The 16,953-nt window shown below is 38.8% G+C and overlaps 1 protein-coding gene across 1 annotated transcript; it reads right to left on the bottom strand.

The window, feature by feature from the left end:
- Nucleotides 1-3,839: 3,839 nt before the first annotated feature.
- Nucleotides 3,840-4,262, bottom strand: LOC149162689 (uncharacterized). Its single transcript, XM_089435268.1, has one exon. The coding sequence runs from the start codon at nt 4,260-4,262 to the stop codon at nt 3,840-3,842; it is 423 nt and encodes a 140-aa protein (XP_089291394.1).
- Between the last annotated feature and the right edge of the window lie 12,691 nt (nt 4,263-16,953).

The raw sequence follows: 16,953 nt of genomic DNA, 5'->3' as shown, positions 1-16,953 counted from the left end.
AGCCGGTGTGCGGATGATGCCTCCGTGGGTTCCATCGCACCTGATATGATGCCTAATACGATCCATAGCAGGATTATGAGTTAAGTTGACAGCAATGGAATTGGAAGTATTTCGACGCGAAGAGTGAACAAGAGAGGTATGGGCCTGGTCTAAGATACAATGGCTGGAGTGAGAGAAATGAAATTCGTTGCCAAGATCCAAGCAAGGAAGTAACCAGCATCGACTGCTAGTCACAGTGCGAATGCAAGGTTCAAAAATTTGGGGAGGGCGGACGCCTTGGAGCAAAGGAGGAATTGCATACCGTTCTGCAGGGACCATGGCTATGAGGGAGATGAATGTATCTCGCCCTTCATATTCATTTATTTCCTTTTGCGATGTGTTATGAATTCGCTTGAGGTTGGCACTGGGGATGATGTTGGTAGCCATATGGCTCTCCTGTCTGCCAGCCGACCATCTAATCACATTAATTAACAGGATTGACACCCGCATCCGGGTGCGTTTCTTCCTCATTTGCCCTTTCCTTTTGCACCAGATCATTGTAATCCTGCAGTTGAGGAGTGGTGGCTATAGTGTTAAGTGTTCCTACATGAAGAGTCTTTCCACTATCAATTCCGATGTTAGCTAAGAAATCTGCTACTTTGTTACCATTCCGATGAATGTGCTTAATGGTGACTGCTCTATGAGTTAATAGCCACTGTTCAATCTGCTCCAACCGTTCCGCCAATCTCCAACTGCTACCAACTTTGTGTGATGGGGTTCCCTATAATATCTGATTAACCATGTTAATAAGAATCTGAGAATCCCCTTCAATTATAAGTGGGGAGAAACCATGGCTCTGAGCAAGGAGAAGTCCTTGCCATAACCCTTCTAATTCAGCCGAGCTATTTGTATCCCAACCAATTGAACCCATAAAAGTTTGGAGAACATTGCCCTTGTGATTTCTAAAGATTCCTCCAAATCCTTCTTTACCTGGATTACCTTTAGATGCTCCGTCAAAGTTGAGTTGAACCATGTGTGGTGGAGGGGGAGTCCATCTGTCAGGTGTCACTCTTGGAGGAGAAATTTTACCTTGGTGTGCCTGCTTGTGGTTCCACTAGAGGTTCCAATTTACCCATATATTTTGTTCCTGTGGAGTGGAGGGGAAATCATCGTCAAGCCATGTTTGGAGCAGCAAGGTTTCTCGAAGGTTTTGACATATGTTATTCCATAGAACTTCTATAGGAGAGGAGTGGTCCTTGAAGATGCGACTATTTCTCTCTTTCCAGATAGTCCACATGAGAAAACCTGGTATGAGTTTCCATAAAGCATTTAACAGTTTGCTTTTGTAAGGACGGGTTGTCCAAGTGCGTATAGTGTTGGTGGAATCCTCCTTACTTCGTCCATCTCTTTGACATCTGAAGCTGACTTTGTCCCAAAGTCGGTTTGCCAACGGACATGAGTTTAGGAGATGCTCAGTGGTTTCTTCCTCCTGTTTACAGTTTGGGCACATGGAAGGTCCGTGAAAGCTCCGTTTCTGTAGATTGTCCCAAGTAAGGATTTTGTTTTGGCAAAGCAACCAGAGGAAGGTGGATATTTTTGGCCAAATTGGGGGATCCCAAACTTTGTTCCAGAGATGATCCTTGACTGTAAGGTTCCTTAGAATTACATGATAAGCTTCTTGTGACGTGAAGGTTCCTCTCGTTTCATAACCCCATCTAATGATATCTTTCTTATCAGAGTAGCGTATTTTCCTGTTTGAGAGTTCTGTTTCCAGACTATCTTTGATGGACTGCGTACCTTGCCTGAGAATGTGGTTTGAGCTTATCCATTTCCTGTATCCTTGGGTGTGAGTGGGCTTCCAAAGTTGATTTACCTTGATCATCGGTTATTCTACCCAATCCTGTAGCTGGTGGGGAGTGATTAGGTCCTTCAATTTGGGTCTTTGCTGCCATGAATCCTCCCAAAACCTTGCATTATCTCCATTCCTGATTTCCCAGAAGCTGTGCTGTTGAATTAGATCTTTATGTTGTTTAGCTGCATTCCAGATTAGGGAACCTGGGCCAACATCTTTGAGCCAAATTAAATCATCTACTGGTCTATTATTGGCATATTTTGCTGTCCAGAGGATCGCCCAAGGAGTATGCGGGTCCGAGATCCATTTCCACCAGATGCGTGCTCCCATGACTGCGTTGCTGTGTTGAGGATCACGTAACCCAGTGCCTCCAGAATTTTTCGGGAGGCAAATTATGTCCCACTTTACCAATGCCCATTTTCTCTTTTGTTTCGTATTTCCCCATAAAAAAGCTCGTTGAAGATTTTTGATTGCTTTGAGAACCCATTTGGGTGCTGCTAGTACTGAAAAGAGGTAAAGCGGCATGGATTGTAACACTGCTTTGATTAAAACTAGACGACTCGCCATGTTGAGAGCTCTGAAGGTCCAAGAAGAGATATAGGCTTCCAGTTTTTCGAAGAGCACCTTCCAGGATGAGTGCGTTAAGGCAGAGGTCGTCATTGGAGCACCTAGGTATTTGGAGGGAAGAACTGCAATCAAGAAGCCTAGGATTCTACCAATGGAGGACTGGGTTATGGCAGGGGTGTGAAAGAAAAAGATTTGGGATTTAGCTTTGTTAATGTAAGCGCCAGAGGCATCCGAAAAATCAAATAAAATGGTCTTTAATTTGAGGGCTTCTTGGACCGAGGGATGACCAAATAACATATTGTCATCCATGAATTGCTGATGGGTGAAAGCAGGGGTGTTGGGAAAGGAAAGGCCTCATAATTGGTAGAATGAAGGGCATCTTTGATGTATCGCCCAAGACCTTCCGCCATAATAACAAACAGAAAGGGTGAGAGTGGGTCACCTTGTCGGATACCTCTGGATGGGTGAAAGGGGGTGGATGGGATACCGTTGACTAGAATTGAAAAAAAGGTAGAGGTAATAAGACTCATTACCCACCTAACCCATTGGGTGGTGAAGCCAAAGGCAAGTACCATTTTTTGAAGATACTTCCAGCTTAAACTATCAAAAGCTTTTGAGAGATCGATTTTTAGGAGCATACCTGCCTTTTTGGACTGCTTTAAGGAGTGAATGATCTCATGACTGAGAATAATACCATCCATGATCTGCCTTCCTTCCACATATCCTAATTGCTCTGGTGATATAAGTAATGGAAGCAGGGGTTGAGGCGCGTGGCAATAACTTTGGATACGATTTTATATATGACATTACATAATGCAATAGGTGAGAATTTGTCTGGAGTCTGACTGTGTTTCTCCTTAGGAATGAGGGCGATGAAGGTTGTGTTCAAAGATGGAAGCATCCATCTATTTGCCCTGGATTCCTCAACTACTTGCCATACCTCCTCCTTGATTAGATCCCAGAAGTTGTGGAAGAAGTCGGATGTGAAGCCATTTGGTCCAGGTGCTTTTCCTACTTTGAGCTGTCGCATAGCTGTCTCCACTTCCTATAAAGATATAGGCCTGAGAAGGATTTGATTGTGTTCCTCTGTTATGATCTTAGGAATATTCTTGGTGATTTTCTCTATAGCTAGCAGGCGATCAATCTGCGGTTCCTGATGCGCCATTCGAAAGTGGGTGAGGAGTTCCTATTCTATATCCTTGTGTTTTTCCAGTTGTTTCCCTTATCGATTCTGGATGTGAGTAATGTTGTTATGCATTCTCCTTTGGATAGTAGCACGGTGGAAGAACTTTGTGTTGTATTCGCCCTCTTTAAGCCATCTAATTCGTGACTTTTGTTTCCAAATTATTTCTTCTTGCTTTGCTCTTTCTGAGATTTGCGTTTGTAGGTGGCTAACCTATTCTGCTAGGGCTTCGGATCTGCCTTCAGCTATGATTCTCTGCTATAATTTTCGCATTTCTTGATCAAGAGCACCTTGTGCTTGGAAGATATTGCCGAAGGTAAAGTGATTCCACTGTTTGATGTTTATCTTGAGATTTTTGAGTTTTTGCTGGAGCTGATACATTTTTGTGCCTTCCGATGGATTGAAGTTTTTCCAGACCGCTGTAATCAGGTTGTGAAAGTCTGGATGAGTCAACCAGAAGGCTTCAAAGTGAAAGGGCCTGCGTGTATTGTTTCCCGGTCTTTTCCATTGAAGCATGATAGGCCAGTGATCTGAGCCAGAGAGCGGTAAGATTGAGGCCGAGAAGTCCCCTCCAAGATGGATTGCATTGTCGGAGAGCAGGAATCTATCCAATCGAGAGGCGATTTGATGAGCACCTGCTCGTTTGTTGTTCCATGTGTATACTCCATTGTTGAACGCCATATCTATGAGCCAGTTGTCTTGGATGAAATTTTTGAAGTGAGTGCTTTCATTGTCCAGCTTGACCCTTCCTCCTCTTTTTTCCTCCAATTTTGTTATCATGTTGAAATCTCCTCCTGTAATCCAAAGTGGATGGGATCTTTCTGAGTTGATCTGAGCTAAAGTATTCAGAATGTCTACCTTGTTTATTGCATCCTGGGGGAAGTAAACATTGGTTATGTGTCCATGTACGTTTGTCCCTATAATATGGAACGTGGCTTGAATAAAGTGATTACTAGCATGCATGTCAGTAAGTGTTATGGCTCTTTCATCCCATACTATTGCTAGCCCTCCTGATGCTCCTATGGTATCCATTGTGACTTCTTGGATGCTTGGCTATGCTTTGGCAAGGATCTGATCTAGCATTGGAGAGTTACATTTGGTCTCCTGCAAGAAGAGTAATTGAGGTTTCTCCTATTAAAACATGTTTTTTATCAGTCTATATCTCCCGGGGTTGTTGAGCCCTCTAATGTTCCATGAAATGACCTTCATGATACACGGTTGGGAATGGAATTATAATACTTGGTAAGCTTGAAGTAACTTCTCGATTCCACCAGCATCTCTCCTATGCGAATGGTTTTTCGAAGATCTGTTTTCCTTCCTCGCTTCTTATTATCTTTGAAGATATTTATTCCATCCCACTGACTTCCAGTTTGGATACCTAGCGATATTTGCTTCTATGCTCTTGAGAGAATGAATTCTAAGTTTTCCAGCTGCCTTTCTGGGATCTTGTCATATTCTTTTTTCTTACAGGCCTATTCTAGTCCCAGTATATCTAAATCTCTAATGTCGAAGCTCTCCAGCTCCTCTTCCATGTGTTGAGTTTCTTCTTGCTCTACCTTTGTATCTTCTACAGTCGTGGGTTGCTGGTGCGTGCTTTCTACCTCCATTCCTTGAACATTCCATTTTGGGGATTTACTGGGAGGGGGCGATTTGAGATCTGAGGATTGCATAGAAGTTTGGGATTTTTTTGAGCTTGAGGGAGCGGGATGGGGGATAGTCTTAGGAATGACTTCGGGGAGTTCCGGGTTTTCTAAGATGTTAACCTTCGGCTGGAGCAGGGTTTCAAAGCTGTTACTGGTTGATGGCATGGAGGTATTGGTAACAGGTTTTTTGGCGGATGAAGAGGGCTTTTTGTGGGTCTTTTTGCGATTGGAAACTTTGGTAAACCCATCCAAGTCAGGTTTGTCCATGGTGGGAGTGGTCGAGGATTTCAGATTAGAGGGACAATCTCGGAATAAATGGCCTACAGCGTGGCATTTTCTACAATGGAATGGTACATGCTCATAATCTATTAACTGTATCCATTCGTAATCATCATGATAAAGGCTTACCGCATCTGGGAGAGCTTTGTTGAGGTGCATATATACACATATCCGCGCATAGGAGGTGTATCGCTTGAGTTTCGTCTCCTCTGCAACTTTGATGAATTCGCCCAAACCATTCCCAATATCTTGCAGCGAATCTTCATCCCAGTACTCCAGAGGGAGGGAGTAAAGGCGAATCCACACTAGAGCCCAGCTCAGATCTTCTTTGTCTGGGTTGAAACGCTCAATCCAATCTCGTAGATACAGTCCTACTGCATTGAAAAAATATGGTCCGCCATCCAGTACCCTATTTTGGTCCTCCAAACAGTTGAAGATTGCAGTAAAGAAGCCCTTAGGCCCTAACTGCAGAGTAATGTGCCCTTTTGGTTTCCATTTGGCTGCTATCCAGCCATGCAATGCTTTCTCTGTGGGCCAAAAGCCTATGAACTTTCCAATCAATGCATGATCTTTCATATACTGGATTTGAGTGTTGATCCGATGACTTGGGAGCTCAATCTTAGGTCTGTCAACTGCTACAAGCTTGCAGGGCATTGACGTTACTCTGGGTTCTTCATTTCTGTCAGTATTCTTTGGCGTGTTTTCATGCTCTGTTCCTATACTTTCCTGGTTGTCCTGCCTGACATTTTCTGTGTTTCGTAGAACATTTTCCGTATCAGTGGGGGGAGGCTCCATATCCTCCCCCTGAGGGGGTTCCATCGCTGGCGGACTATTCCTTTTCCTTCCATAAGGAGCTTATGGCTGGAGGGTAATGGCCGAAAGATGTCTGTAAAGGTCTGTCGTTTACAAAACTGTAACAAACCCTAACCGTGCATGAACTGCTCCAACTCTCTAGCCTTTTCGAAGTGGGAAGTTAATTGTCACCACTACCGTGTTTGATCAACCAATTATATTTATATTTATAAATATGATTAGTTTTTGTATTTTAGGCACCCTTCACATTTGATTGTTATTCTTGCTTTGCCAACCGTGAGCTACATTGTGTCAGGCCATGATGCACAAACTTAGGTCTTGTTCCAAACTTTTGTTAAGCTTCTTCCAAACAAATTAAAATGCAAAGAAATTACTACGATCAATCTTGATGACATTGCAATAAAATATTATAAAAATTGTGCTTTGGATAGCTTGAGGAAATTATAAATATAATCGATATCGTTGGGATGCTCAACTGTAATAAAGTAAATTCCGAACATAAACAATGGGGTACGGTAACAAAGCAAAAGAAAATACTTAGAATTCCAATCCTTGAACATGACGTGACAAGTGTATATATTAAACCCCCAAGTGGTTGGTCGCTACTAGAGCACAATATGCAAACTCAAAAATATCGGTCGCTACTGAGAACAATATGGACACTGAAAATAATCGGTAGCCCGCTGCTTCCTCCGAAAAAATTATTTATTCTGAAAACTTGAAATAGAAATCTATAACTTAGCTGAAGATTCTTTAAATCCCTGACGTGATAACAGTGCGTCCTTTTGCACGATATGCGAGTTATTGTTGTGACTGAAAACATCAAGTAATATTTAAGCATTTATTGTGACTGAAAACATCAAAGTAATATTCAAGCATTTGTTGTGACTGAAAACATCAAAGTAGGATTCAAGCATTTGCAAAACGTGAATCTTTTACAACTAATCAAAATTCCCAAGTTATTTCACATGGTGTCTAGAACAAAGTTTCAAATCAAAAGAACATGAAACACTAAAACTTGAATGCAAATGTGAATCACAAATAATGGAAAACAAAATATGCAGGACTACACAAGTTTAAAATCAAAAGAACATAAAACACTAAAAGGTCGAATCACAAATAATGGAAAACAAAATATGCAGGAATATTGAATAACATGTTTATAAATAATTATATAAGAAAGATGGTAACCTTGCAGCATAACAATATGGATGAGTTTGGTGGTTGTGGTCTAACGCTAAGATGTGGAGGTTTACTAGTTAATGGAAAAATTGTGACTCTTTACTTCAATTTTCGTGTAGTTTATTTTTTTCACTGAAGCAAGTGTCGATCCTTCTATTTCATTAATCTGAAAAATAGTTTACAATAAATACAAGCATCTCCCCAATGCCAAGGAGACAGAAAAAATTAGAAAAAAACCCCTAGGGAAAAACTTCTTAGCTTTACAAAGAAAAACATCTAACCCAAGGAAAATAAACCACATAAGCCTCTTGGCCCCCAGAAAGCCCACAAAGATTTCTGCTGCCCAACCTTCGGAAGAGCCCCATTGATCTGAGCCATTCATTTCTGCATTCAAACCAACAGCTGAGGTTGACATCGCTCTGACCGAATTTTAATGGTACTACTCCTCCAAGCTGCACAATTAAACTTGACCGTTGATCCACACTGCTATATCCTATAGTTGAGAATTATATCGCATCGAACAAGCTGACCCAACGTTAGTGTGTGATGAAGGGCAGTTTCCAAAACCATCTCCCTGCCACATGTAGGACGTTGAATGTGATCGTTGCAAAAACGCAAAAAATGTTTCCCATCTGAGAGAAGTGCGATTAGCCAAAAACTACCTAGGAAGCAGTTTTGCTATCCGAATCCCAAAAATCAGAATCTTCTGACTGCCGGAAGAACCCGGATTCCTCCCGCACCTGCTTCTCCTCCTCGCCTAAACATGGAACCCAGAAAGGAAGAGATACTCTCCATTAATGAAGGAATTGTGATGTCTTTTTCGCTCACTCCGATGAACAGTGATATCCATCTCACTGACTCCGGGAATTTTAGCAACCAGTCATATTATGCCCCCTACAAAAGACCCGTTTTCCAGATACTGATGACACATACAGAGGATAAAACTTAAGAGCTTGCATCAATGGCTTTTTGTCTGAACACTCTCGTATCCTCTTCCGCATGTTCAAAGCAAATATCCCTCAGTCTGCTTTGACTCAACTCCTGCCGCTCCATCGAAACCTTATCCTTTGTACAGCTAACCCCTGGTTGGCAAGAAGATCCACTAGCTTATTGGCCTTTCTGCGAACATGATGGAAACTAACAGTGCGAAGGTTTTGGAGATGACTCTGAATTCTTTGGAAAACCCAGATTAATTTCCAGTGTTTGGAGACTTTTTCTGGCGCTGTTCCACTATTTATTCTTTTCACTGAGTTAATGATTAACTCAAAGTCCACTTCTATTATCACATTGCAATAGTTATCTTGACTCAGAAGATCCAGGCATTGCTCCATAGCCATTAGTTCAGCCATGTTGTTGGTGGCTTTCCCTAGGTGACAATGGAAGATGAAGATAATACTTCCCTCAGCATCCCTAAGGACTCCTCCATACCCAGCAGTTCCCGGGTTTCCTTTTGAAGCCCCATCAATGTTGTATTTCAAAAATCCTTCTGAGGGAGGATGCCAGAAATCCTTCTCCATGTCCATTGAAATAGCCTTCCTATCTAGGCCTTGAGGAGTGAGCCCCTGCATCCCCAGCTGCCTAAGAATTTTGGAATCTCTGTCTAAGGGAGGGTCTTTAGGGTAGTAGCGAACAATGATTCCTACTGTCTCCTTAAGCTGTTTTAGGATTATCTCAAGCAGGTGGTGTGGGGGATTCTTTTCATCCTTAAATATTCTTTTGTTCCTCTCCTTCCAAACATTCCATATAATGAAACTTGGTGTAAGGGCCCACGCTGAGTTGAGAATTTCAGAATCCGAAAAATTTCTTCTTCAATTATTCAGGGTATAAATGATGCTTCGTCTGTCCCTATCGGATTATTGAAAGATTGTGGCAAATATGTCCCATAACCAGGAGGTAAAAATGCAGTTGTTGAGTAAATGCTCCATTGTTTCCTATTGAGCCTCACAGAGCTGGCATCTTCAAGGCCTCAAAACACCCCTCTTCCTAATATTGTCCCAAGTCAAGATTTTCTTGTGGTATACCAACCACATAAACAGTTTGATTTTCATCCACCCTTGGTGCCTCCAAAGGTTCTACCAGATTTTGTCAGGAACCTGGGAATCCAGCTCAAGGAGAATGCTTTTTGCTTCCTTAAGATTAAAGGTGCCCTCTTTGTTATTGTCCAATCTTAGTTGGTTTTTCCCCCCTGAAACTAAGATCTTCCTCTGTTCCACCATTTTCGTGAGCGTCTCTGCTTTTGTTTTAAAGGGATTGTTATTCCCGCAATCAATATTTTTCCAGATTCTCCACTTATCCATATGCTCAGTATGATCCCAGAAGTCTTGTACCTTAATTAATTCTTGGGAATCTATCTCATGCTTGAGGTTGAAGAAGTCTGCTTTCAACATAATTGGCTCTTGTTGCAACCTATCTTCCCAAAAAAGAGCTAGATCCCCTTCTCTGGTTTCCCAGAAACTATTCTCTTGAACAAGGCTTCTATTCTCCCAGGCTTTATTCCAGACGTATGAGCCATTTATATTTCCTCACATTCCTATGAGATGCTTGGTTTGCCAAGAGTTTGCATATTTTTATCTCCAGATATTTTCCCATTGGGTCTCTAGATTCTAAACCCAACGCCACCATAGTTTGGCTCCTAAAACTTTGCTGAGTATTTCCTAATCATCCATGCCTAGCCCTCCATGGTTTTTGGGTCTACAATTTTTTTCCCAAGACACTAAGGCCCATTTTTTCCTTGTTTCCTCCTTACCCCAAAGGAAGTTTCTTTGGATATTTCTGAATTTTTGTAGGACTCCTTTTGGAGTTGGGAGGGCTGATAACATAAAAATAGGGATTGCTTGTAGAACAGCTTTTGTAAGAACCAACCTGCTAGCAAGATTTAAAGATTTGATGGTCCATTCACTGACTTTATCCTGCAACTTATTGATAAAGGGTTCCCAAATACTTTTGAGCAATGGTTTAACAGTTAGAGGAACTCCCAAATATTTGGAGGGGAGGGAATCCCTTTGAAAGCCAAGAATTTTGGAGATATTTTTCTGAATGGCAATATTGGTATTGAAGAAAAAGATTTTTGATTTGGAGAGATTAACTTCCATACCTAATGCTAAGGCAAAGAGATTCATAATTTTTTTGTAGGTTGAAGCTTCTTTGACTGTGGGGACTCCGTGTAACATGGTGTCATCTACAAATTGTTGGTGAGTTAGGGCCTGACCATTCTCAGTTAGTTGTAGACCTTTAATCTTTCCTGTTTCTTTAGCATGCTTTATTGATCGGCCGAGTCCTTCCATCATAAGGATGAAAAGAAAGGGGGAGAGCAAATCTCCCTGTCTGAGGCATCTTGAAGGACTGAAAATCTCTGAGGGAGAGCCATTAACAAAAATAGAAAAACTAGAGAAAGTCACCAATGCCATGACCCATTTGACCTAGTTTTGATCAAATCCAAAAGAAATAACAACTTTTTTGATATAGGACCATTTCACCTTGTCATAAGCTTTGGAAATATCCAATTGCATGATCATTCCTACCCGCCTCTTGCTAGTTAATGAGTGAACCACCTCTTGAGCTTGAAGGATGTTGTCCAGAATTTGTCTACCTTCCACATAACCTGATTGTTTCCCTGAAACCAGAACAGGAAGTAAAGGTTTGAGTCTGTTAGCCACTACCTTGGATATTATCTTGTAGACCACATTACATAGGGCTATGGGTCTATATTTGCTCGATGTTTATGCAATGTCATGTTTGGGGATTAGGGAGACGAAGGAGGTATTGAGTGCTTTCATAATGGTTCTGTTCAACCTAGAGTCCTCCACTACTTGCAAAATGTCTTGTTTAACAATATTCCAACAAGCTTTGAAAAAATCCACATTGAAACCATCTAGGCCTGGTGCTTTTCCATTCTGCATATCTTTGAGGACTTCACTAACCTCCTCTTCTATTACTGGCCTATTAAGGTTGAAATTATCCTCTCTTGATACCAGTTTCGGTATGTTACTAGTTACCTCCCTGATGAAGTGCTCTCTATCTCAATTGTTCTCCTGAGTTATACCTTGGAAGTGTTGGACTAACACAGCTTCTATCACTTCATGGGAAATATGAAGCTCCCCCTCCTCATTCTTGATCGAAGAGATTCTGTTGTGAGCTCTATTGGCAATGGTGGATCTGTGAAAAAAATTGGTGTTACGCTCTCCTTCTTTTAGCCATTGAACTCTAGACTTTTGTCTCCAAAATATTTCCTCTTCTCTACATAGATTCTCCCATTCTTGATGATGTTTATCCACTTGATCATTTATGGCTTTATCAAATCCTTTCATGATCAAAGCTTGGTTGAGAACTTGCATTTTGTTTTCAACAGATTTTTTCTCCACAAAAATATTGCCAAAATCCTTCTTGTTCCAATCTTTAAGTCGAAGCTTGATGTGCTTCAGTCTTTTGTGAAGTAGGAACATTCTTGTCCCCTGTATCTGCAAATATTCTGACCACCATTTCTCAATGTTGCTGAAGAAGTCCGGGTGGGACAACCAATATTCTCCAATTTGAAAGGTTTGTTCCTGGGAATTCCAATGCCCTTAATTTCCAATTGAACCAGCCAGTGATCTGAGCCTCCAAATGGGAGAACCCTCATTGTTACTTCCTTATCTGCTAGCATAAGATCTTCAAAGATTAGAAATCTGTCTAACTTTGAGGCAACATGGGACTCTCCACCTCTTTTATTATTCCAAGTGTAGAGGCTAGTGTTCCTATTAGCGTTAACAAGGTTCATATTGTCTAAAAAGGTTTGAAATGCTAAAGAGTCTTTACTTAGAGCTCTGGTTCCCCCTTTTTTCTCTGAAAGAGATTTGATCATGTTGAAATCACCTCCCATGATCCAAGGTATTTCTGTATGTCTATCCCTAAGATCCACAAGAGAGTCTAGAAACCTGAGTTTGTCATCTATTCTCTGAGGTCCATAAACATTTGTGACCAGAAAGGTATCCCTGTCTCCTACTGGTTGAATCACTACTGATAAATAATTCCTGGAAGCCTCAGCATCTAAAATGTCAATTTTTTGGGGATTCCAAAGAGTGAGTATGCCCCCTGCTGTGTTCTCTGCTTTGACTTCTAGAAACTCAAATCTACTGAGCCATTTGCTATGAATTTGTCTTACTTTTTGAATGGAACATTTCGTTTCTTGGATGAAGATAATATCTGGCATTTCTTGTTTCATTCTATTACTAAGCATTCTCTGCTTTCTCTTACTCCCTATACCTCTAATATTCCATGATGTAAACTTCATAGTTAAAGATTTGTAAAGGAGTAGCTGGCTAGATCTTTCATCTTACCTGAATCTATCATTATCTTTCCACACTCCATCAAGAGTTCATTCTACTTTTTCCGGCCTCTTTTCTTGCTTGGGTTTCTAGTAGCTAATCCCGGAGTCGTTTTTATTGTTTTCACACCTCTGTTGTCCTGCTTGTCCATGATTTTTCCTTTTTCCAATGCCTTGGCCTACATTTTCCATAAAAGCAACTATTTTATTTTATTCAGCTCTTCTTGAGGTAACGAATCTACTCCTCCCATGGTTCCCTGTATTAAGAACCCTTCCAAATCTAGGTTTTCTTTATCAAGAATTTCCTGTAGTTCATGGTCCTCTAGGTCCATCTCATTCTGGGTCATTTCCTAATCCATCTCCTGTTCTGCATCACTCGTTATAGCTTCTTTTTGATAATTGATATCATGTGTTTGTTCCCGGCATTCTTCTTTCTTATTATCCACAGGACTTCTTTCCACTGCTTGATCTTCTTTTGAGATCTCTTCATCTTCCTCAAGCACCTGGAATTTGTTTTGACTGATGTGTTGTCCTTCATCTTGATGTTGTTTTTGTCCTCTTTTGACGCCTTTTCCTCGATTCACCACTTTATGAAAGTTGTCTATTTCCTTCGTTGTGTTAGTTTTTCTCTTGTTTACTACTTTACTTAGCAGACAATCTCTTAAAAGGTGTCCATGTTCATGACATCTGTGACATCTGAACGGAATGTGCTCATAATCTACTGTTTGCACCCATTCTTCATCAAGTACTTCCAACATCACCTCATCCAGTAGAGCTCCTGATAGATCCATTTCCACACATATTCTAGCAAAGGAAATATATTTTCTCCTTCTTATGGCTTTAGAAGCTTTAACAAAACGACCTAATTTTTTGCCTATGGCAGCCAACGATTCATTTTTCCAATAATAAAGAGGTAGAGAATAGAGCCTTACCCAGACTGGTACTGAAGTAAATGTTTTGCGTTCTGGAACAAAACTCATCATCCATGGCCACATGTAGATTCCATCTACTGCATAGAAGTAAGGCCCTCCTTCAAATACTCTGTCCTTGTCTTCAATATTTGTGAACACGACTGTAAAGAAACCCTTTGACCCAAGATGTAGGTCAATGATACCTTTAGATTTCCAGTGCTATTTGATCCACGACTGTAAAGCTTTTTCAGTGGGCCATAATCCCATGAATTTATAGATGATAGCATATGTCCGCATGTGATCCCTGTGTGCCTACAGAGCCGGATCATTTAAAATAACTCTGGGTGTGATTTCTACTTTGGGTTTGCAGGGTCCTTTTTGGTTTTATCTTTAGTTCCCTATTTTTTGTCTTCTACCTCCTTGTCTTTTGTGCCATTATTTTCCTTGTTTATGGCCTCTCCTGTCTCGTCTTCCATGTTTCTTTTCCCATCCTCCACAATACCTCTAGCCTTTTCTAGAGGTTTCTTGCCTCTACTGGCTATGGCTTCCTTATAGGAGGGAGTGGAGCTCCCTCCTCTGCGGCCCTCCATATGTATCACCGACTGCAACTAGCTGAAACCCTCACTGTTTGCCCATGCTGTTCGCCCCTACTCGATTTCCAAATTTCGTTTTTTTTATAATTTGGGACTGTTTAATTTAATTTTTAGCTTAGTTTTGATAGTTCAATTTTCTTTTATAATTTACTTTATTCAAACTTGATTATAATTTAATTTAATATAGTTTTAGTTTTAGTTTTAGTTTGACTGCAAGATGTTAACCATGATCCCATGATGCCGGTTCTAATGGTTTTCATGGGTGACATGGGACAACCGTCAAGAACCCATGAGAAAAACTTCTATGTCAAACAAATCATAATAAATTAATCTTATAATTAGAAATAAAATTACTTTATAACATATTTCTAGTTTTAGTTCTATTTTAACTGCAAAATTTAATTTAAATGCCAATAATTATTAGGAGATGGTAGGAACTTAACCTCAATGAATAATAGTATACACAAACCAAAGAATGATACTTATATGCAAAGAATCTATGCTCTTTATTCACTTTTAATTAAATTAATTAATTAAAAATATTTCATAGGAACAAGTGCATGCCCTTTTTAATCTTTCAATTAAATTAATTAGTTAAAAATATTTCATATGAACAAGTTCTATAGGAAGTTTGGGCATGTGATATTAATTTTATTATTATCACTGTTATTATTATTATCCAATTTTAAGGTCGGCGATTTGACTGCTCCTAAGTCTAGGAAGGAATACATACTCTACACTCGTTTTGAACCCGTGACCTATGAGGAGGAAACACATGCTCTTAATATGATATGGTGTTGGTCTGTGGTAATGTAACAAAACCTATTTAAACATTAAGAATATCCATGGTAAAGTTAGACTAATCTTAAAGGCTAATCATTTTGTTACATGTTTTTAAATGTATATATATGTTTAACCTATATATTAAGTATTTTTATAATTAATAATAGTAATAATAATGAGTATAATAATAATTCAAAATAAATTTATAATCTATTTTTCTTTAATAAATGTTTTGATATTCGAATTCAAGCTTGTGTGATCCTTAACTTGTCAATGAAATATTTTCAGGAAAAATCACATTTAGAATATTTGGTCCACGCATTTCGAACCAACGAGTGTGGTTCATCTTCACTACAAGATGAAGAAGCAGATTTGAGAGGTAGGTTAAATAAGGGGAAAATTCAACCTTACGATTAGAGGAACGGCTAAATTGGACTAGGGAGGAAAAATTATATAGTATAATACTTTATATATTTAGATATAATAAAGTAACTAGATGACTATCTTGGACTCGGGGAAATTTGTTTTTTATGATTGATTGATGCCTATGACAATTTTCCACGCTGAACTAGTATTATCTTTATTATGCAAGATACTTTCCTCCTTTATAACATTCGATTTTGAGAAAAATGTGGAAGTTTTGGTTTGAGTTAGAAGAAATATTAGGAAAAAATTTAGATTCTGTGTTGTATAACTTTTTACTATATATGATATACCTAGTCACACCTATACATTCAATAACGAAAAGATTAACTTTAGTCAAGAGAATATTGTAGGGAATATATAGAATCAATATTCATTTTATAATAGATGACTTCAACTTATGTCTATCTATTATAATAATAAAATATTTTTTAATAAGTTTACATTGTAGCTCATAATTTAATTTTTAAAATCATTGATTTCATATTTTATCATTTTTTTTTTAAACTTGGGAGGACTACATGGTCATCATTACCAATGTATCACCCAGATTGAACAAGGAATTGAATAGTTGAGTTCACATCAAGGAGTTCCATAATAGAGAACCCGGTCTCCATCTATCCAACACCTAGTGGATCATATTTTATCATTATTAAAATAATTAAAATATTTAATATATATACATATATATATATATATATATATATATATATATATATATATATATATATATATATATAAGATAATTAATATATTACAAATAATATTTATATATTCAATATACTATATATCATGTTTATAGAAAAGAATAATAATTTTAAAATAGTAATTGAAAGATGTGTTAATAGTTCTCATCACATTTAAGCATCATCTTATGTAGCTAAAAAGCTAACAATATTTAACTAATTTTATGATGTACTAATTTTGTTTATATTTGGATTTCTTTCATAATCTTTAATTAATTTTATGAAATGTTAATTTTATTTTATATTTTTGGTTTCTTTCGAGATAATACTGATGATTGAAGCTTGGGATATCGCATAACACATGGGCCTACCATGTTAGGACTCTAGCAACCAATTTTCTTTTGGCTAACCATTAGTTGTTATTTGACCAATATATATTATAATTCTTATATATATAAAATAATTTGTATTTATCTCATCAATTCATATTTTGAATGTCTTATTTCCATTTTCATGACACGTGCATTAAAGCATAATGAGATAATCACTCATTTAATGACATTCTATGCCACTACTAAGGTTTCTGTAACTTCCATCACTATTATTCTTAATCGTGATTTACTACCCTTGATAGTTATTCTCGAGGGATGGGATATGACATTATCAATACCCTCTTCGAGCTCTCATTTGTGTAATAATAAATTTGGCTTATTGTTTCTTTCCTTAATCATTATTAGTATGTATGAGACACTTCATT

The sequence above is a fragment of the Pinus tabuliformis genome, chromosome 5_2 (genome assembly GCF_031772625.1).
Source record: "Pinus tabuliformis cultivar Carrire ecotype Pingquan chromosome 5_2, CPIR1, whole genome shotgun sequence".
Lineage (NCBI taxonomy): Eukaryota > Viridiplantae > Streptophyta > Pinopsida > Pinales > Pinaceae > Pinus > Pinus tabuliformis.
The sequence above is the reverse complement of the archived record's forward strand: the minus strand, read 5'-3'. Positions and strand labels throughout refer to the sequence as shown.